General features: G+C 40.3%; 1 protein-coding gene across 1 annotated transcript in view; it reads right to left on the reverse strand.

The window, feature by feature from the left end:
• LOC104621254 (protein CBFA2T1-like) overlaps positions 1-22,538 on the reverse strand; it is a 58,794-nt gene extending 36,256 nt beyond the window's left edge. The window contains exon 1 of the mRNA XM_010287689.1: positions 22,451-22,538. Coding sequence (XP_010285991.1) covers positions 22,451-22,538 — 88 coding nt within the window. The remainder of the gene's footprint in view (positions 1-22,450) is intronic.
• Between the last annotated feature and the right edge of the window lie 1,635 nt (positions 22,539-24,173).

Consider the following 24,173-nt stretch of genomic DNA (forward strand, 5'->3'; position numbering starts at 1 on the left):
GAGCAGGGTAAGACGGTGAACCCAGCACGGCTAGAAAAATCAGAGAAAGGGGAGAACTAAAAGAATCCGCACCTGAGGCACACAGGAGGGCTCCCAAGGCTTGGGCATGTGGATTACAAGCACATGGAGAAAATTCCAATAAAGCGTTATAACTGAAAGGGTACAAAGTTGAATTTTAGAGATGCTTCTGAATGACTTCTAGAAGACAGAACAGTGCATTAACCCCCAGAAGAGAGCAGATGTAGCAATAAGCTGGAAAGTGCAACGGACTTTGAAAGGTAAAATACATTCCTCCTTCTTGAATCATCATTTCAAACCTTGCCAGAAAACAAATTAAGAATATGCAAATCCCACTTCCTCAAATCTCATTTTATTACAGCAAATCTTTTTTTAACCAAGAATTATATAGGCCTGACCCTACACCAGATCTGCACAAACTTGAAGTACGCTTGAAGGGTTACCAAAATACGTTTTTCTTCCTTATTCCTCAGCCTCTCCTCCAAGAGATGATCAATACTGATTCCTTTTGCTCTTCTCTTTCCATACTTCTTTCAGTCAATACATAAAATGCTGCAGAGCTTGTTACAGACTGCTTCTAAAAGGATGTCCATAATGAATGAGAACCATATGAGTAGTACTCTTAATAATCGTGTCCACTGCTGACGGTATTTCCTTTCAAACTTCAGAAAGATTTCCTGACACCTTTGACTTACACTTTGTACTCGTTTAAAAGCACGCTTATGTTGCAGGCACTGTTCCAGAACATATATCCACATTAATACTGAAATAGCTGGCTGGGTGACTTAAATTAATTCAGATGTGTGGGTCCTACCAGGTAGTTATTCCTCATTAAAATTTCACAAGATTTCCAGATCCCAAGAGCAAGAAAATGAAGTTGTTTTATTCTTAAGAACTAGAAATAAATGCATAACTTATTTTGCAACATCATGGAAAAGCTCAAGTAAGGCTGTAGCTTCATGCCATAGGAATTTGGGCAGGAGATGTTTAGAAGTTGGATTGGTTCAGTGTCTCTTTTGACACTACAGCCCTAAACCAGCTGCAGGAACATTACTACCAGGTGGTGTGCTGCAGCACAGGGACAAAACCAAGAGGTCAGTGAACTTTCAGTTGAAGCAACACCTCTCAAATCCCAAGGTCTCCAGAAACTTGTTGTCTCAAGTTCTTCTGCAATTAATGCTCACAATGAGGCTATTTCTCCATACTCTACCTATAACTGGCAGTAAAGAAGAAATGACTAGTAGGGAAAAAATAAAAATAAAAATAAAATACCCAACAGCACAGAGAAGTAAAGTCAGCTTTGGTATGTGGAAGCACAGCTCAATGAGCTACCATGGGAAGGAGGTGCAAGCCCTTTCAGCCACCGCTGAGTCTGACAATTCTGCTCTTCCACTCGCACGCAAAGGCAAAGTTCATTCTGCAAGTTACAGATCAAGTAATGGTTTCAGATCAAATTCAATGAATAATTAACTGCCCAGCAGCTCAACGCTGCAGAAATTTCCCCCTGAAACACAACAAAAAAGACAATGCCATGGACTGCTCTGCTCTCTCCTACAGTGCAACAGGGCTGAAGCACCTCAGACAGGGTATCCAAAACATCTAACAGATCCAGTAGAGCAACGAATGAACATGCAGGCTGAAGTGACCTCAGGAGATCAGATAGTCCATGCCCTTCAGCCTCAAAGCATGTGCTATTAGATCAAGTTGCCAGGGATTTGTCCAATATGGTATCTTCAATAATGGAAATACCACTATCTCTCTGGACAACCTGTTTCAGTGTCTGAGCATTCTTATGGTAAAGAATTTTTTTTTCCTGGTATCTACTTGGGATTTGTCATGGTCCATTACTTGTGCCTGTTGCCTCTCATCCTATCACTATGCACCTCTGAGAAGAGTTTGGCTCCATCCGTCTTCTCTACACCCTTCCATTAGGTAGCTGTAGACAGCTCTTGACAGAAAAGATGATATAAAGTTAGTTATATTTAACTAGCAACTGCCTACAGCTCACCAACAGGGAAATACTGGAGATAAGATGCTTTACCCCTGCCTTTCAAGAGCCTCAGTAACTTGGATACATGGGATCCACAGCACTACAACCTCCTCCAGAAAAGATGTCCATATCCTCACCTTCAAAAGACTGGCAAGTAGAACTGGTTTGTGTAAGACACAGCTAAGCGAGATGGAAGAGGTGAGCTTTGATTTTATTCAAGTCTTTTTAGTGGAATCCTCACTCTGGAAGTGAAAGACATGAATTCAAATCCTCCTTCTGCTTGCTCAAGCTCAGGTCTGCAACCCATTCCCTCTGCGGAGAGAAAGCTACCGCCCAACAGCCGCTTATTCTTAATGGGAGTAATCTCCATCGCTCTTGTCCCACCCAAGGACGGAACAGGAAACATTTCAAGAGGGACCTTGAAATGACAAGGCCTGAGATCAACAGCAGAAAGGAAGAAGCAGCTCCTGCACTGGTCCTGCTCTTCATCTGGTGACTATCACATACAAGAGGCAGAAAGAACAGATGTACATTGCAAAATGCAGCATGGTGCAGAGACGGCTGGGCTCCTAGAGAGTTGAGCCAGTGAATATAGATAGCATGGTACAGCACAGCAAGGGCTTCACCAGCTTCACAGAGGAACAGCGTGAACGTGGAGTTAGCATAGCGGGATATTGAATGAAATCAGCCTTGCCAAGCGGGCCAATATGGCTAGACTGTGTCTGCGTACAAGTAAAACTCCAAGCGCTGCTGTGCCCTATGGTTTTCCTGATTTAATCTCTACTCGCCTCAGTATCGCTGGCTCTGTGCTCCGTTTTACGCAACACGCATTTCTGGGAACAAAAAGTAAGCCTGCGCTTGTGAAGAGACCAACATTTCTAAATACGCATTAGGCATCCTCCAAGATTACCGACCAGATCCAACTATGCAAATGTCTCAGATACAGAAATGCCTCAATCCCAAAAAGACATAGGTGTGAACTCAGCACTGGCCTTCTTAACCCTGTCAATACTGTGACAGATCTTAGCATGCAGAGATGCAGCTCGACATGCTTGGGGGAAGCCTTGAAGCTGTAACAGTGATGCATCTGGAATGAGGAGAGAGTTGAGGGCAATTCAAAGGTATGATATTCTGGATTTGGAAACCACCTACTGCTTCAAGTGCAGGAGTTGTCTTTGTGCAACTTAGCTGTGACCTGTGTCACTTGTCTGTGACCCGGTAGCAAGAACTCGGGCTTCAAGTGATTTTCGGTAGAGTTATGCTTGATGTACACACTTGGATGAAAAAAGGATGCAGCAAACCAACCAGAAAACTGATACAGCTACAGGTCCTGGAAAGGACCACGTACCATGTCTTCTTCTGCTCTTAGATGTATCAACTTCTCTATTTAGACTTTTCAAATCGGCATATCAAATAATTTTAGAATTTGTTTTACCCAGAATTGGTATTCAAGCCTTTTTTCAAGCTGCATATACACAGATCACATTGATTTGCAAGCAATACTTAACTGGCAATTATGTATTAATGTGGAGCCCAAAAATCTTCAAATCAAAATGGGATTGGCGCTAAACACCCTGTGCACACCAAGGAAGTACCAGTCCTGAGAAACTGTTTAGTTTGTTCCTCTCCAGCTAAGGGTCTGAGTTGAAAAGCACTAAATCTTCACTAAAAGAGTGTTTGGGACCCTGCTTAAAAACATAATTTAACAGCTATTTCTGCAGCATGATCTGCATCCCATGATGTGCTAGTTACATACGTAGAAAGATGCTGTTCACAGCCCCATGGGTTGGGAATAAGAGCAATAATGTCATGCAGACTTTGGAATTTATTACTACCATAAAAGAAGAAGAACCTTTAATACTTTGAAAAGCAAGTCATTACATGTCATCTCCCAAACCCTACGATACATATCTGAAGAACCTAGTGACCCACAGTCCTCTTAGGGAAAGGCCTTTTCACTCCTATCCGAATCCTGAAGAAGATAAAGTCATTATGTAGGATGATTGGAATAATGATGCAAGGTTAACACTTGGACTTAAGTATTTCCAGACGCATTTTCCCCATTTGGCAGGAAACTTGTTTTGTAAGACACAGAATTGTCCTAATATAACAGCATAGCAACTGCAACTTAGAACAGAACAAGTCAGTTAATGGACTGTTAGGAGACTTTTGCTGTATAACAGCATTTAGACGCAAGTATTTAAAAAACAGGTGGATAATCCAAATGTTCAGTTACTAGGACACTAACAGTTATGTCCATGGCAATTTTGTTTCTGTTCTTTAAACAAATCATCACTTGCAAGCACTAATGTTAAAACCAGAAAGCCAGTCTAGTACACAGTGGCTATAAATGCCAAATCAATTTTCAGCAGATAATAAAGTCCATGTTTTACAATCAGCAATGCACTGTTTTACTACCCAAAATGTAAGCTAATAATATATAGCTCTGCTAAATGGAAAATGCAGATATGCTGTTAAGAAACGGGCTGGCTGTGAGATGATGGATCATTTCTGTTGGGACCTTCTTAAAGCTATGTGCAAATGTTTTGAAAATATCACATGATGTGGCCATGTGTTAAAAATTACAGCCAGTTAAGTTCTCTGCTAAGAAAAATATGTGGGCAATTTATGAAATGCACTCCAGGATGGAGATATCTTAAGTAAAACCAGATTTTGAAAACAAACCCCTTTTTTTTTTTTTTTTTTTTAAACATGAACTTAAAAAAAAAAGTTGCAGCCACATCTGGAGAGCAGAAGTAAAGAAAGGGTGGTCTGACCTAATACCAGGCCATCTTCTGAAAGAGCAGCATTATTTCTGGGCTACAATGACTGTGATCGCTGATTGTCCTTTTAAGGAAACCATGCTGAATACTGCCATGGGCAATAATAAAGCATTTTGTAGGCCAACATCTGTTCTTTGAAAGTACTATAAAATGACTGATAGATTTGTAATGTTTCATAAATAAAATCTGGAATCAACAGTTTAAAAAAAAAAAAACCACACTCACAGTAATCAAACTCTTGTACGGTATTAGAATTGAACACTGTTCCCCCAGCATCAATTATTTAGAGATAAGCACTTCCTAGAGTTCACTACATAGAACAACAAAACCGTTAACTTGGTTACTGCAAGCTGCATGTTAACGGGATTATCTTTCCAGAGACTTTTCTCAGAGTTGCAGTAGTGCCTTAACAGAGATCTGAATCGCTTTTACAGCGTTTCACTAGCAAGCCCCGCTGCTGCCGCTTTGCCCCGAGAGGGAAGCGAGGAGGTGAGCAGCCAGTCGCAATTATAACAGTACGAGCAGTTCGTCTTTGGAGGGCAAATTTATTTTGTGTAAAAGTGTTATCGCTACACATAAACCAGAACCCGTCTTTATTAGTTCCTGTTCTTTCCCCAAAAGGAGGAGGACTTCAGATGTCAGAATCACTAAAGGGATGCTTCGGAAATCAAGACTTCACACATACACAAAAGGCACTGACATAATATCAGATTACATAAAAATACACATCCTTTTAATCTCCTGTACATAATGTGCTTACTTTTAAAATACAAAATCTGCCCCAGATGGCTAATAATGCCCATTTGAAAAAACCCAACACCACAATATTAAAGGGCTAAAATATGCTGTGAACAGATTGAGAGGCAGTTCATCCTAGAGGAGAGTAAAAAAGTGCAGATGGGTGTCAAAAATAGCCAAGTGTCAGATCTGTTCAAGTATCTCCATTCTGGCACATGCTCCCAGTCACAGCTGTTAGTGTATTCTCTGTATCCAAGTGCAAGGTTTTCTAACACGCCGAGCTGACATTAAAACACACTTCTTGCTTGCTGCTGCTTTAAGGGAAGGCTGGAAATTAAAGATTTATTTAACGGTAATGTTTAATGAGTATTGATAAGGGTATACATACTTGAATGTAGTGCATGCCATTTTGATTAAAGATGCATGAAATTTTAACCAGCAGGTAGATTAAGTAATTTAAATGCCAAAGGCTTAATAGGTTTTCGAAAACCTCCACTCTAGGCATTCCAACACTGTTTGCCACTAGCCCCAAATAATGCCCCCAAGGATCAAAACTGATACGATTGTGTCATTTCAGTACATTTAAATATCTTAATAAAGCACAGAGATAGTAAACTGCACAAGATGATGAGTTTCATAGAAATATAAGGGGAATGTCAGTGGATTCAAATTATGCAGCATGCACAGTTTTCCAAATTAATGAATTACCATGATATTTCTAATGAAGACCACATTCCCAGGAATGTAATGCATGCAAATCAAATTTGACGTCTAAAGGGTTAAATTGACCTTTCATAGTCCTCAGTTGTTATCTATGCAAATTAATTTGCCCATATTTCAACCATATAAATCCTCTTAGCCTTGCGCTTTGAGCAAACAGAGCCCACTTTCTTGTTACAAGCAGAGGATCAGCAAACATACCAGCAGTAGGGAATGACCGTGTATAAAAATCCTAAAAGGAAAACATTCTTCCAACAACTGGCAATACCTACATGCAACTGTGGTTGCAGCAAACTGGCAGATACTGTTTCAAAACACCATCTGCGAGGTGTGCAGACTCTCTGTGATCAAGTGTAGCCTCTTCTGCATGTCCTACCCAAATGATCCACAAGAACCAGCCAGCTGTAGGATCTCTAGCCCTGTCTTTTTTTAACCAGAGACACAGGCTGCTATAATCAGGCACATGGCTTTCTTCAGTCCTTACCCAAAGAGGAAAAAAAAAAACAACAACAAAAAAACAAAAAACAAGAAACAAAACAAATAAAACACACCAAACTCAATCCACTCGGTTGTGGTCAAGCATCTCGCAAAATGCCCCAGATAAATCACCCTGCATTGAAGCACCATTTTCACTGGCAATAACACTTATCAATTAGACAAGCAATCGTGAGACCCAAGGATAATATTTTCCTGAGGAAACCCACCTATTAAAATTTCCAGCTCCACAGCAATTCCTCTAATTCAGCAGATTTTTTTATTGTTTTCTTTTGAATCAACCTATTTCAGTGATCTGCCTGGTGACAGTTAAGGACTGCGATTTAGGACAACGCTGGAATAATTTGTTTTATAAATCTCCTTCACTTCTCTAACATAAACAGCTTTTCACAGAGATAATTTCAGCTGATGGGTGAATGCTGTGACTGTTCTCTACCGATCAGATGTTTGCAGATTCAAGGTACGGCTGACGGTCACGAAAGCCAGCCCGAAGCCGTATTTCTCTTTGCTAAAAACGATCCCCTGTGCAGAGACCTGCGCCCACAAAGCCAGTGACTTTCTGCTATTTCCATCCCCTTTCATTGAAACATCCAGTCCTGCTGTAAGTATCATCTCTGGCAGTTCCCTCGCACAAATTCCCCTCCCCCAAACATATACACAACAGAATTAGCATCCACGATCGCTCCGTACCCGTATCAGCTGCAAATCACCCTCAATATTAAAGGGGGAGGGGGGGGAAGGGGGGGATACTATATTAAAAAAAAAAAAAAAACACAAACAATTAGCGTTTCCTCATTTAAAACCGAAAGAGCTGCAATAATTTCAACTCACCAGGCATCCTTGGATAAAATATACCACACTGTAAATGGCTCTCTCCTAAAAGCAAGCTTATTTAGGGCTCAGTGCCTCCTGTTCTGGAATGAACAGAGAGAAGCGAGGAGGGCCATCAGAACTGGCTGTGGCAGCGTAGCTGGAGGCAGGATGCTGGGCGCGTGCGTTTGCCAGGCAAAGACAGATGGAGAGCTGACACTCTGTATTGCACTTGGAGCAGAAATGTGAATGATGACAGGAGCACATGTGGCCTTGAACCCAGCCCTGTCTCTTCAGGCAGAACAATGACAGGGATGTGTGTGCAAATTATCACAACCCCGGCTCCCCTCAGCTGACTCCTTTTACTCTACCTTTCACACCAAGTTCCAGATGACCAAAGAATAGAAAGTAAAATGCGGAGTGATAAGCCAAACACTGAATTATTCATTTTTTCCTTAAAAGTTAACCCCTTCTTCTGCTGACAGCAATTAAAGGAAAAAGCATCGCTTCGAATCAGCTCTCCTCCAAAAGTGGAAACAAATTCATTTTTTAACAGCCATAATTTTGTGCTCCATAGGACTAGGTTTGTTTATTTAGCTGGAAATTCAAAACGTGCACGAGGATACACGAGAGGGTCCTCCCTCCTCTTCCTCCCCTCCCCACACTTTTGTCATTATTATGCTGTTTTACTATAGTGAACAGAGTATCAAAATCACTCCTTTTCTCAGATGCTCAGTAGTACGTGTAAAATAGAACGCACTTAGAAAGCAGACCACTTTTATTTTACGATAGTGCTTTTAACCCCCTGGGATTCCTGCATTGATATGTTCCAAACATTTGCAGCTTACTCTCCTGTACCTTGCATGGTGATCCATGGGGGATGAAAACAAAATCTTCCCTGTAAAGCTTTTTCAAAAGCTAAACAATCATGTCCTCCCAATTTCTGATTTTGCACACCCCTTAAATGTTTATCCTTCACATGAATAACGTATGCCTGGCTAGGTTCAATGCACTCTTCCCTATTAAGCTTTAATGGACACCATGATACATAAAACTACAAGTCTTTGTTATAGTGCTTTATCTAAAGCTGGCTATTTTCTTCTCAGCAGTCCCTCTTTAGTCCTTTGTAAAACATCTTTGCCTCTTAGGAGAAACATACGCCTGACTCGCATGCCTTCTGTAGCACGTATAGCCTAGACTTAGACGAAAAATACCTTCTTTTTAAAACTCTCCTCCTATTTAGCACTTGCAAAAGCTTCTCCCTTGAGCAAGTAGTATTTCTCCAGCAATTAGCGCATAGGTCCTGGTTTTGACTTTGCCTTGGCAATACACATTTAAACCCATATAGAAAGGCAGCGATTCTCAATCAGATCTTCAGGAGTCAGTACAAGGCTCATCCTTTTGTACTTATTTATGCAGCCCTCTGATTTTGCGTTATGCCATCTTCTGCCTCTGCTGCACAGACACAACCTGTGTCTTCCTTCCTCTTCCTTCCCCTTGCTGCCGCAGAGCCCGATACAGATCTGTTTAGAAGGACACGCGCACGAAATTAAGCAAAAAATAACAACCCTCCCAACATCCAGACTGAACTCATGAATATTTCTTACTTAAAGCAAATGAGCCACTTAATTTACTGTATTTCCACAATAACTTTTTAACGCTATCTAAGTGCCACCTTGAAGCTTCACCTACGTAGGAGAGAGACTCCAAACACAGGACTGGCAAATTCAAGACGATCAAAGAAGCAGCCCCCCTCGCCCCAGTGAACACCCCGGCACCACCAATGTCACGCGTCTGCTACTTCAGGCAGGTCTCTTCTTCATCTTCGTCAGACGTCTACTTTAACGAAGTTCTCTATTATGGATTTTGGAGTGTTGGAGAGCCCAAGAAAAACACCGAAACATGAAAACATTTTCATGACAAGACTGCTTTCATGAAGGGGGGAAAAGCGGAGGGGGGAAAGGGAAGGAATAACAAGCAAAGTCTGCGCCACCAAGGCCTTTAAAAGCATTTACCATTCTTTTTGTTTTATTTTTTGATGTACTATTTAAAACCAGTCAGTCAGTACTGTATTTGCTGTGTTGTTTTTCTTTTTTAATGCTGTACTCTACATGAAAGGAAAAACATTTTCACAGTTGGAAATGCAACCTTTCATCAACATAGATGCAGCCTGAATCAGCTTCAGAGTAGAAAGTAAAGTGTCAAAGGTATGACGCATTTTAATAAAACCCAACAATATTCAGTCTTAAAAGTAGGTCTTAATATCAGTACATTGTAAATCCACAGACCACGGTTCATGAAATTGAACTTCCATATGCTGTGTGATTATGCATCTTTTTTTTGTGTGTAAAAAGCCTTTTTAAGCTGTTATCTGACTACAGTAATTGCCATTTAAATTGATCCACGTCAACAAAACCTGGATCCCTGGAGATTCTCACCTAGAAGTCTGCTCGTGGAAGGGGCTAACAGAATGCCTGTGCATCTGAGACTACTTCAGCATTTTCTCAAGCAGCCAGCTGCATGAATAGTTTTCCCCTCTCATTATTTAATACACTGAGGCAGGCTGCAACCCATTTGGCAGTCCTCCCTGAATAAATATCTGTGGATATTTATTCGCTTTCCTCACCCCACCCCCATTTTTAATGCAGTCACTTAAAGCTTGCCCTAACAGTTTTTGCAGCAGGTCTGAAATTTTAGGAAGCCAAGCAAAGGTGGACAGCCCGTTCTGTAAAATGGTTTTATTCTCCGCTAAGAAAAGAAAAGCAGCGGTTTTAACATAGGAACAATTCTGCTGCATGACAAGAGTCGGTATTGTGTGCAATACCAAAATGAAACGGATACAAAGAGAGTGAAAAATCCAGAAGATAATCTTTGGCCAATTTCTTTACGGTCCATGTTACGCTACACCTTCCTGGGTGGGAACCAGCTCCTTCTTTGACACTCACTCAAAACACTTTACCAAATAAATTTAAATAATCCTCTACAACTCTTAATTTTGAAAATGGGTAAAGGCAGCAAAACAGCCTCCATATTGATATACTTGAAGGGTAAAGAAGGAAGATTTTTATGCAGTGGACCATAGGAGGTCACCAAGACATGGATCTGACGGAAAAGAGAAATTCCAAACGATCGCCATTTAAAAGGACAGAGATTGCCTTTTGCGCAAACCTAGCTTAATAACAGGGACTGGAAGTCCACTGAAACGCATCTGTAGTTAATGAAAGCTCTCTATTAACAGTGAAGGATGAATTTAAGCTTTTCTGTAGGACTTCTCAACTTCCCGCTCTACTTATAGCAGACTGTTGTGATACATTGTGACTTCACACAGTGGGTATTAAGTGAGTTAATTCAAAGGAGCTGAAACCTCATTGATCCTAATTGAAAGCAATACACCCAACCAAATAGTTTTCTACCCCATCTGCTCTGGCCTGCCACCAGCTATTCAATACAAGAGAATTAATAGTTTCAGATATTCTAACCGACCCAATAAAAGCACTCATTTAAGCAGGACTGCATTAACAAAGTGAAAAACCAAGGGCAAAATGGGTTCAAATGGAGCATTTTACTCCTAGTTGGCTTTAACAAAGCTGAATAATGCTTATTCTGACTTTTTATGTGCAAGACTTGATAAACTGAATGAGAAGGCACTCAATGATCAGTCAACGAGCATTGATGAATGGTCATTAGGACCCCCCCAATCTCAGGGAAGGCCATTCCACAAAGTGGCACACCAGCTTGAAAGGGCGGACTCACTAATGTCCAGATTTCTCCGCTTGCTTGTTCCACTTTCACTTTCAGACCACTGGCCACCAAATGAGGCTGACATATTGGAAAATAATCTTTTATGGGCGAGTGGTAAATAAAAATGGAGGCATTAGCTGGGCTTTCAAATTCAAATCTGCTAGTTTTGTCAGCCCCCAAACGTTTTGATTTTCCACCCAGCTGGAAGCTATTAGTGTTTTCTTAAGGCATCCCACTGACAGGGCAAACCCACCTAATGTGTGAGCTGTAGAGCTGATGCGGGGGGACGGGGGACAACCACTTCTGGATGCTTTCTGAACTTTATTCAGTGGATTGTCCAACCAAAGTACAGTAAAGGTAACACCTTCAGGTGAAGCTCACTAGTTTCTTGCTGCCCAGTATCTCCTATGGCTTTGTGCAACAAGTAGTCCACCTAGGACTGCAATGGGTACCCTCAGTGCAACTTTTTCCATGACGTTGTCCTAGCAGCCTCCATTGCTTTTACTGCATTGCCACAAAAGAGCTCAAGCTATTCAAGAAAGGCACTTCTTTATAAACTTCTAATTCTTTGCTTGGAAACAGAATTAAAATATTCCAATGCTTATCTGTTAACAGTAGCTCTTAAAGCATGCAACACAAAACATTTGCCAGATAACACTAAACATTTCCCTAAGCATTTCCTTATTGGCAAGGCTTTCTGGACTTCTGAAAAAAAGACAAATGGGATCCTTAAAACATACATAGCTCTGTGAAAAGCAGACTAATTGAGATTACCTACACAAATACTTAGTAGTTGAAAGCTAGAGTCACCAAGCTGGGAAGAAAATATTATTGGTTGTCTAAGAGAAACTGTTCATCATGTTACCTCTAGTACTGGATTAAATTCATTGGAGGTGAGAAAGCATTTATCTCTTTTTTTAGTTAAGAAATCATAGAAGTCATACTATTTCGACAGGATAATCAGAAGTTAGTCCTCTAAAGAGGATTTCAAATCATCTGTAAAGAAAAATCAACCTTGACAGTGAGTCAGACCTGGCAACCTAGACTGATACTGCTTTTTGATCAAAAAATATCCAAAAAAATTCATTCTTGCTGAATGTTGCCAGAAATCCCAGTGGCATTTCAGGTGTATTTCAGGTTTTAAAACAAAGAAAATATACAGAAAGACCTATCATAGGAAATGAGTAGTTCCACCAAAAATTAATTGACTCAGAATGGGAGGGTCAATATAGGCTTCAGGTCTTAAGAATGCATGCTCTTATAGAGTAAAACATGCATTTTAGTAACAACACTCATGTGGACAAACTCACATATGTGTCCCTGGTTTGGTGTCTATTTCTTTCACTTGATCTAGGCTAAACCAAGTTTTGTCTTGCATTTTTATTAAATACAGTATTTTCTATAGTGTGTGTAACGTAAACTAGAATTGACTGCTAATTTCTATCATTATTTGGATTCAGAGGAAATTACTACACCATCTGAGCACAGACGTCACTGATGCACTTCAGAAAATTAGATATTCGATATTATTTCTGAAAGGACACAAGAAAATACCAAAGTCACCGTTTCACTGACAGAAGAAAGAACACATTAAGTGTGACTCGGAGAAGACTGGACAAGAATATCTGCTCTTGCTGAACTAGGGTCATATTTTAAGATCCAAAAGGAAAAAAAAAAAGGTTTCAAGCTATCAGTTGCTTTTTGACTTGAAGCTCAGAGTGTTTGCTCGTTCAACACGGGTAGGGAAACTCCTCCGGCTGTAGTATATTAACCCGAGTTTTGACCTCTAATCAATGCCTTTTCAATGCATAGGATTTTCATAATAAAGATAATGTGAGAGCATATTTGTGTGAAAGCGTATCTACCACCAGCCATAAATTCAAGCCTTGCATTTTTCTTTGTAACATGTCAATATTTGTGACACTAACTAAACATATTTTATTCATTTGACAAGGACTGTTACATTATATTGAAAACTTTTGTTTCAATGTCACCACCTCCCCGTTTTGACTGATGGCGAGTTAGTTTTGTTAAAACGCAAGGGGTGATAGCGTATGCTCCAGTGAACTTTCCCTCCTCTCAGCACAAGAGACAAAAACCTGCAGCTCTGCTCTGTGCTGGCAGCCATCTGGCCAGCTTTCTCTCAATGCCTGCCCCACACCACACTGCAGGCAAAATTTCAGGGCTCTAGAGCTCTGTGGAGCTATTCATGACATACCAATTTCACATTTTCTGCTTGTACGCTTGCAACAATAAATGCTAATGAGGACTATGAATGACATTTTTAAAGACAATAAAAAGGTCTCCAAATCCCTTGCATATGGAGACACTATTTTCTAAACTTCACCTTCTGTTAGGGAGCCATTACACTCTAAAGGAAAAAAATAACCTAAGGAGAACAATGAGATGATCAAAGCATAACCGAGTCCTTAAGAATTCCAAAGAAAACAATGTTTGCAAAGCTAGCTTAATGACAGACAGATTTTACGCCGATGTACAGTGCTAACACTTCAGTGCAGGATCTCTCTTTTTCAATAGCACTGCTACTTCTCATCAGAGGGGCTCAAGAATTATTGAGGGCGGGAGGGGGCACATATCAAATCCTTGCTTTCACTGATCACATATAACCTCACAAGCCATAGACTTGGACTTTTTAATTACTAATCTCTAGATGAGTCTAAGAGTAAACTGTTATTGATTTGGAATGCCATGCTTTCACAGAGATTACTGTACTGACCCAAGTGTGGCCAAAAGAAATATCTGATTTTAATGTTCTTTCTCCACATCTGCCTTTTGCAATGCTATTGCTACTCTTAACAAAACAAACAAACAAACAAAAAGTTGCCTTCACTCTTGGTACTGTGTTTTATACTTAATTAAAGACAGCTTCCCCTTATTAGCAAGGATTAAAAACACTTTCAGGAAAATCCACCAGGTGGAGCAAATACACAGCGATCCAAAACATTTATTTATGCTTGTACTGCCATTTTCAACAGGGAAAAGATGTTTTATATGGAAATATTCTTACCTCTTGACCTCCCTTCTTCACCCTTTTGTCATATATTGATCAATTTGTACTTATTTACTACATTTATAATGGTACAGAAGCTTTGTTCGAAGGGGCCTCGATACAAAGCTGTTGTTGCTGATGAGTTTCAGTACAAATTTGCATAATACAATAGTTATCAGATATATACGGGAAAACAAAGAATAAAATTAGTCAACATATATATATTCAATAGTATAAGGATAGTGTCGTGTTTGTAAAACAAACTGACAAGCATTCAGAAAATAAAGCTTAGTCTTACGTCAGACAGCAAAATCTTTACGCTGACCTCCACTCTAACGGGCTGGAAACCAGGCATGCCTTGTTATGTGTTTATGTACATGGTAGTGCCAGTAACATCACAGCAGTACCACTGTACAGTATGTTGCTGTTTACTGTTAATGCCTTTATTTTAGTATTACATCCATCAACTACTGAGTAATTTCAAGAGTGCAGTGAATGAGGACTGTAAATAAATATTTGAGCATATCTAGGAGAGATAAGCGTTATTTCCCCATCTAAATTATTTGCTTTCCAGAGCCAGGTGAGAAAGCCACTTCCTCATCAAATATTTTAACTTTCCCTGATGAATGAGAAGGTCTAATGGCATAGAGGTAGGGGGGCACATTTTTAAATGATGAGAACTAAGTCCTAGCAGAAAAGTGGTTATGGATGAGTCTTCTCACAGTTATAATAGGACAACCCACTGGCAGACCCTGTAATTGCTAAAATGGCAATGCAGTATTACCAAGTGAATTGCTATAATGCAGTTCAGTGTCTGGAAACACAGCAGAATCAGTACACGGACTCATTCAACCCTTGATGGAAAAGCATTCTTGTTTGTGAGAGACAAAGGGATGGTACTGATGTTAGTCAAAAGAAATCTTTTTCCTTCCATTGTTTCCTTAGTTATACCTTCCATCATGTTTTCCTCTTACTTTTCCATTCAGTGCCCTCTCCCTGCCATCACGCCTAACCCTACATTCTTGATTCCGGGGCCACTTCCTCACCCTGCTACGCGTCTCCCTTCCCCAATGCACTACATGACTCTTCTCTGCTCCTGCTGCCTTGGACATGCATCCTCTCCCGCCTCTGCCAGCCCTGAAAGCTAGAATTTGTTCCAGAACTTGAAGCTGTGTGTACTACCGTCAAAGATGACCCACGATTAACACACAAATGTAAGATCAACAACCAGCACTCTGACACTGAGGGACAAACACTGCGCCAGTTTGGTTTCTGCCACAAAACTGAGCCAGAATGGGATCTGCTCAGTGTCGTGCAGAGGGGTGAGCACACCATGCTCCCTTGAAGCGCAATGCGCTGCTGAAATAAGCTTTATGATTTTAGTCTGACCCAGACGAATCCCACCACAGCTAAGGAAAATTAACATACAAAATCTTTCTCTAGGAATGGGGAGGAGCCTTTAAATATCATTTCATTTTATCTAATTGTGTTATACTCCACATGGTGCTTCCTTGTAGCCATTCAGAAGAGAAGCAGGAGAAGAATGCAGAGGTGATTATGAAGTGGAATTTCACACCAAGAGCAAATTACACCACTTCACATTAGGAGAACATCTGCAAAGAGCAGCAGTAAATGTTTGGGCACAATGCAAAGTGCCAGTTTTAATAAAGCCTGAGCCACCTTGGGAACCGTTATCCATGAGAACTTTCCTTAAGCAAGATTGTCACAGCAAAGATTTGCGGAGATGCCCAAGCTAAGTATTTTTTTCAGTTTCAAACAGAATGCTGATTTTAAAACCATTATCTCTGAGGGATTTTTGAGGGGGCAACCGTAGATTAAAGGCTATCATTTTCTGCCATTTTCAAAGAGGAGCTAGCCACCCGATGGGTGGGAGGAAAGACAGTGTGGTTATAGTCGTCACCACGCATCTGTGAACTTTCTTTTACTATGACACTGGTTGAGGTGTGCAATGGTTGGCTAGAGGTCATGAACAGTTCATTAGATTATGAACTCTGCAAAAACATAAAGGCACGTAAAACACTAGAAGGATGGACATGACTTACATGACTTGTAAAGGTTTAACCGACTGATAGTGCTTTCATACAGACACATAATTCCCTATACGTGTACAAACTCTACAGGAACATGACAGTGGCCACAATGCATAATTTTTTTTTTTTTCATTCTGTAGATACAAGCCATGCTTATCTGAACTGTGGCTTCTTTACAGTATTACAGGATAAAGGAATTTAAAAATACATGTCTTAAATAATTCCCTTTATGTAAAGGCTGCTTTACACCAGAGTAGCCTAAGGAGTTCATAATGAAGAAGGGGGACCAGATTCTAGAGGTGAAGGATTATGTACATACTTAAGAGTTTATTAGATCACGATTATCGATCTGATACACTGTAACAGTTCTTTTGTTGCACCATCCCCTGAAAATCCTTCTTAGATGGAGGATTAGTGGCACAACAGATCATGACTCTTTTGGTCCCACTGCACTATCGTTGACTCCCAGACGTGTATGTCCACTGAAGGCTACCTTTCTTAATGAAGGGTGCCCAAAACTCTTATCTGGTAATGCTTGCATGCAAGAAGAAAAGTTCGCCCTTAAATCTGTATTACAAAATCCTAATGAAATATTAACAGGGAAAATACGAGTTACTGCTCAATTTTGATCTCACCCACAGAGCACCCAAAATCATTAGCACGTGAAAATGTCCTCCAAGACTACAGGCATAAACTCTACAAAGTGGACAAAAAGCTTTCTGCATAAAAGAAGAGGAAACCATAGTTAACTTTCAGCTCTCCCCTCTCCACTGTTACAACCACAAATATCTTTCTTGGACCAGCTTCTCCCCACAACAATAAAAGGCAATAGTCACATGGTACACTCATTTTTGCTGCAAAGCCATATTAATTATGTTCCCTCCCTCTATTCCTTGTACCTTGTGATCTTACGTTCTGCCAGTACAACAATGAATAGCACTGTGCTATAAACTAGAGTATTAAAATTATCCCAGTAAGAGTCATACTCTTCATTTATTATTCAAACAAGAAGTCATACTTCAATTCTTCACAAATCACCAAAAAAAAAAAAATATTCAAGACCTTTACCTAAATGAACAATTCAGTATTTTTCAGCTGTAACCTTGAGTTTTACATCCTGATGAACACTTTCCACCGACGAGCCCAAACCTGAGCAGTGCAGAGAACCCTGCCTCGTGCACCCACACCTTCAGCCTGTTGAGTGACCTCAGTAAACAGCAGCTACAAGGAGCAAGGACTATAACTGACCCTACCCCAATATTTTACAATTGAACACCAGGCTGGACACCTAAGAAAATCACATGAATAAAGAGAATGGAAGCGTTGATAGCTGCCACCACTGTTTTAACAGGCCATGCCAGAACAAACACTGGCTTGGTTTGAATCCACGGGATGAATAAAAATAATGTTGCCAAGCATGCTGAAAATGAAAAACTTAAAATGCGAAGAACTATGATTATGTTGATGACTACTACAAAAAAATTTAACATTTTCATAAGTTTATTTGCTGCATAGCACACATTCCACCTGAAAGAATTTGCTCCTCAGAAGATTTTATCTCCGAAAATAGAAGAGGTTGAGCAAGGGGAGAAAGAACAATAAGTAAAAGGAAAAAAGCCGTGGATTCAGAAGCTAAAGGGTTAACCTGTTTTGTCTCAGTCGGTATTATAGCAATGCCAGAATTACAAGGGAAAGACTAAAAAGGGCCAATTTTTTTTTTATTATTATTATTCTTTAAAAGAAAAAAAATCAGGCCTATCTGTCACAGGGTTGTCCGGGCTGGAAGAACCGGCAGGAACCTCAAATTCCTGACCAAACCCTCTTCCACACAATGCCTCCTGAATGGAAGGAACCCAGGCCCGGCAGAGATAGCCCGCTGTCAGGAACCAGCCCTGACGTTTGCGGACAGACGGGGCTGGCCTCGCAGGATGTCAGAGCAGCAAACTGCTGTTCGAGATACTGGGTTTTCACACACTCCCAGCCTGGATGTTTTGCTCTTCAGGTAATTAAACAAGGAAACGGGGCTGATGTGTACGAGTCTGACCCCTGCGCCGCGGCTCCGCGGTTCTGCATATCAACTTCCGCACCAACCGCCCGGAGCATCAACAGAGTCCTCTGCTCCCGCTCTCCGCCTCTCCCGACACCCGGCTCTAAACCAAATCCTCCTGGAAATATCTGCCACTGCCTATTCCTTCACACCCCCCCCCTTTTTAATTTAAGAAGGGCTAAATTACTCGCTTTGTTCCATACGCCTTGCTGCCTTCTCATAAAAAGGAGGAAAAAGGGAAAGAAATGGGTACTTTCCAGTAGCTGTTCTATAGCCAGCCATTCAAAATATTAAATATCTGGGGGAGTGGAGGAACAGACAGAAAGATGAAGCAAGGGATTCCCAAATTAATGCTTACTTTAAGGTCATCACTCAAAATGAAAAAGATCCTGAAAAGTACTTCCAATCCGTCCAACGAACTGCCAGACGTTCACTTATTCATAAATAATATTATTCTGATTTAAGTATTATTGAAGAGTCTTTGTCTTACAAGAGGACATAAATCATAAAACCAGGCATTAGAAAAATAGACCAGTGTTTTCTCTTTTTTCCCAAATTTAAGAAATGGGAAAAGGCAGGTGTTACTACCCATACGTGGTTAAAACCCTACGCAGGCTGCTCTATGACTGACCTAGTTTCTACACTCTTTAAAGGCTATTTAAACAAAAATTATTTTTAAAAAAGGTAACACATTCCTACTTCTTTCTGAAAAATCCACAGAATAGAATATTGGCTGAAAAGAGAAGAGCCCAGAAGAAAGAGGAGTACAAAAGCATGCCTGCTTGTCTGTGTTCAACACAAAGAACATTAAATGAAAACAACTGGCACACCGCCAAATTCCTATACAGGCAAAGAGATTCAAATAAATTGATTTCACGCATCACACTGACCTGCGATCAGTGAGCAGTGGTACAATACACTTGCCGCGCCATGTGGGGCAAAGCCCATTAACGTTATCAGAGCCACAGTACATTACCGAGAGATGGGAGGTGGGGGAGGAGAGAGACAACCCAAACTTCTGCAAACTCGGGGGAAAAAAAATCACTTTGAAAAGAAGAACTTCAGCTTCAGCTGGAGTGCTTGGTTTCAGCTTACTAATAAATGTATCATATCATGAGTTCTCGTCCTCTGCTCAGCTCGAAGGTTTCAAAGATCGTGTTTTCAAATTAGAATAAATACAAATGTCATCCACACACTCCCCTCACATTCTACTTTTAACACAGTTGTTCTCAAACTCAGTTATTCTCTGTAAATTTCCTCCGTTCCCCATCCGCCAGCGTTTTATATAGATTACGGGTTATTTTTCTTTGTACTTCAAAAGCTGGATTCCTGCCCAGGATACTCTTACTGGCTCAGAAAGCAAGCTGGAGAAATCAGCCACCACTCTCGACTGGTCCAAATCAACCTGACCTACAGAGAAAAACGCCTTCTTTTCAAGGCAGCAACGGGCAGGGCCCCGGTTCCCTTTGCAGAGTCACCCAGGCACGCTCCCTCATCACCAGGCATTCTCTCCAAACCAGCATATTTCGAATTTCACTTTCTTATGACGTGTGAAGTAACCCGTGTGTGCCGTGGAGTCTCTTCTTGTCATCCCGGATTTGTTTTTCATTAAGACCTCTCACACTCCAATCAAGAGCAACGCCAGCAAGCCACAGGTGTGCACCACATGAACAGATGAAAACCTGATTGTGAGCCGTGTAATGACAATTCGCTGTCTATAATGCACTCGTCCTCTTTTGCATCTGTTCTGTGTGAGAAGGGGGGGTTATTATTTCCATTGTGCCCTTTAAGATACATAGGTAAGCTAACAATTTTATGTTGTTTTGAGGATAAAAAGGGAAACCAAGAAGTAGACTTTGCAATAGCAAAACAGATAAGGATGCTTGAAAGGGATCATGTCAGCCCACGTAGTCTAATGCTGCAAGAGGCTGTTGCTTCAAGGAGGCAATAGACTCAAACACCTTTTAATTTGCCTTTCATTCCATTTAGGTTTCCAACAGCAAGTCAAATCTTCTTGGGCACCACAAAGTCCATATTAAGTTAAGCTCTAAGAGTGTTGGCCTCATCTCTAATCAGTCATCCAAATTTCAATAGGGAGCTTCTTAAGAAGTCCTTTAAGACTATAATTTTGAACATGTGCTAAACACATACATCCAGATGTAAGTACCTTACCCAGTCACCTCATTGCCAGTAAATATCAAAATGGGAATGCCCAAAGATCTAACAAATTGCTAACCACCACTGATCACTCTTTTCTTATAAAGAGCTACAAAGCAGTTCTGGATTATCTTCACCACCAAGGCGAAAACTCAATATCATTAACTCTGTGAGGTGTGTTATAGATAGGATGCCTTTGTTTCGCTGTAAGGCTACACTGATAGAAATACACAGGAAAGGGAATCATTTAATACACAGCAACTTTACAGTGGTAGAGATGAGCCTGCACCCAGGTGATACAGGCAGCCTCTCCTGCCCGATGGTTAACAAGACCGACAACATGCTGTTCCCTCCCGTTTATGAATGTTGCAGTAGTACAACCAGATCATTTGGACTTTATAGAGATGAAGTGAATTTTAGTCATATTCATTCCCTCTTTCTATAAAAATGAATAGTATTAGAAAACATGCATTTCTCCTAAGTTGTAGGAAATTTCCATTATCTTGCACGTGCTCTGACAGCAATAAACCACAATAAGCTTCCCATTAGTATGCCAGCACTGCATGCTTCAGGCATGAAATCTTTACTTTTACATTTATTTATTTTTAAAATCCTTTATGAAGACCCATATGGCAAAAGAAACCAACCGACAACCACCTGTACAGGGTACACTTGCACTTTGAAAAATAGACCGTAGATAGAAGAAAGGAGAATTAGTCAGAAGCTATACACTTTAAATTAGCAAAATAAAAATGCAAGAAGAAACCCTGCTAAGACTACTCATTTTGCCTGTGTACAGGAAGGTCCCAGAGCAGCATTTGCTTGTTTTAAACTGAGCTAGGAACTCGAATTAGAATGCAAATTCATTTTTAATAGGATTTATTTTTTTTAAAGTACGTTCACACTGGTGCACAAAACCTTAGCCCCGGCCGCTTGCCACGACACGATGTGCAGAGCCTCGCGCTGGCTCTTTTGGCTGTGCTCCATCTCCTTTCCACACCCCACCGACAGAGACGCGTGGGCCACGGCATCACGGGTGGGGAGACAAGTGATATGCTCAAGGCTTAGTTGCCTTCAAAACTAACCAGAGCATAGTCTAGAGTACGCAGGCACTGGTTGTTTTATTTTGGTATCACGCTCTGTCAAAGTTTTGTCATAGGCAAAATGGTCCAACACTCAGAAAGAAAGTCAGCAGAGTGCTGGAAAGCACCTCAATCAGTTCAGTAGTTTCTTGCCACCTAGACACACCATTTTAGGAGAAAAATGTAGTTACAGTAAAGACAGGAATGACAGTTATAGGTTAGAATTAAGAAATAAACTAAACTAGAAGTTTAGTTCTGCGACAGCAGATTTACTTTTGCACACAAGAAGAAGAAATATCCATTCTCAGTATCATCTCAATCAAATTTATCACAGATTCCCAACGCAATGAGTTTACCAGAGGGTTCCTCTAAATTCCAAACACAACCATTTTGCCAGTGTGATTACAACTGTCCCTTAACCTCATTGCAAATACTGTTCCAACTCGCAGTCCAGGAAACTGAACTTTATTATTTTCACAGCCCAGCCAAGTAATAGTCACATGCCAGATAAAGAGCACGTATGTCATCAAAAACACAAAAAACACAGTTAAAACTTTCACATACATGTATTTTCAAGCTAAGGAAGATTGTAGAAAACTCATCACTGAGGGAATTTATTGTTACTGCTGTACCCTTTCTCAGTGATATTGAAATGAAGACACCACCTTCACTGATTTACGCAGACTCTTTTGAGGCTAAAGGCAAAGATTTCTTTTTTAATTACAGTTTACAAGGCAAGGTACAGTCATTAAAAAGAACTTCTAAAAGGTATGCACATTACAAAATCAAATATTTTTCCGTTCCTTACCTTGACAAAATTCAAAGTTCCCTTTTTTCCGGCAGTCACCTATCACTAAACTCAGTGCTCTCCAAGTGTTTCTTTTGACAGATATCATTCTCCACCAATCGCTCTGCTAATTTCCTCTTTCCTTTTCTGACTGGGACAGATATTATGTTCACCAGCCCAGAGATCAATCTTTTCTATTGACAACAACAAATGAGAAAAAAAAAAAAAAAAAGAAGCACATATCACAGCCAGTTTGAAGCACCACACCCCTTCATTTGCATGATAATAGCAGTCTTTTAAATTAAAAGGGAAGACAGAAATGCTATCAACCTAAATCAATTACCCACATTTTGTTAGTTAATATAAGGCAGTACTTTAAAACTGTATTAATTTTTCGACACAGGCTGTTTCCTAAGTTGCTCATTTAAAACAGCTGACATATAGAGGGCAACAAACTAAGGGCAGCCTGCATCCTACCGTGAAAACACCTATTAGCTAATTCTGTAAAAATGCTTGTGTTTAAATACATTCATATAATATAAAACTTTACATACTTTACCTGGTTCAACAGAAGCTCTAGAGAATCATTTATTAAACGAACATGGTTACTAAAAATAGAGACCTTGCAATTACACATGCTAGACTAATTTGGATTTGTAAGTCATAACAGCAAATACATTTAAACAAAAGGAGATCAAAAAGCTATTGATATGTTTACAAATCATCCTCCCACTTTTGAAAAGGCAATTTCCCTCCCACACCAACACCTACAAAAACTGTTTATTTGGGTTACACAAATACTTTGTCACTCATATATGAGTCTGTAACACAGCATTGTCAGTTTTTCCAAGACATTAATACGCTTTTCAGGGGTTCATGATTATGTCAAGGCAGCAAGATTTTCAGAGCCAGGCACACACTGTTACGTACATGCTTCAGTCTGCATCCACTATTCAGGTATTTCGGGACATGAAGTTAAGCATGCAATAAGGATCCGGTCACAGCTGCATGCATCTAACCAAGAATCCAGCCCCGACCCTCTCCTGGGCTAGATCTTACTGCAAAAAAATGTATTGCCCAAGGGCATTTGCAAAAGATCACATTTGTGTTTGTGCTAGGAATTGCAATCTTTCCCACAAACAAGCACCCTCCTCAAATCAAAACAAACCTTCCCAAGTTAAAGTTAAGGCTAAAGAACAAAGGAGTTCACCGCTCAAAGTCCTTTCTTTCCCCTGTTTGCGGTCAGACGTTTCCCCGCAGCCCTGACACAAGCCAAAATTCTATTGATTTCAGTGAAAACGAGAGGCGTGGAAGGACTGCAGGGCTCTACCCAGGATTTGGCAACTGTGAGGTTTTCAATATGACACAACTGCCTTTGGCATTTGGAAGATAATCTACAAAATGTGGTTAGGACTCCCCAACTTGGGTGCAATAACTACTTTTCCAAAATGGTTTTTATTTTGTATGGAATTCTCTGCTTGTCACCATGTTCTTACATAGGCAATAAAAATTACTTTGCAGTTGTGCCTTATCATGAATTGTGTATTTTTCAATTGTCCAGACTTTTGCAGAACACTTTACGTTTCCATAAATGTATACAACATTCCCTAAATTGTTGTTATTGCTTGATCTGATTTTTATGGCCATAAACTCATGCCCCTACCAAAACTGAAAGATCCTTCACAGACTGAGTGCCCCTATTAATTTCACTGAGAGCATTTAAACACTAAGTTTTATACTGAGT

This window comes from Phaethon lepturus, unplaced genomic scaffold (assembly GCF_000687285.1).
Source record: "Phaethon lepturus isolate BGI_N335 unplaced genomic scaffold, ASM68728v1 scaffold13130, whole genome shotgun sequence".
Classification (NCBI taxonomy): domain Eukaryota; kingdom Metazoa; phylum Chordata; class Aves; order Phaethontiformes; family Phaethontidae; genus Phaethon; species Phaethon lepturus.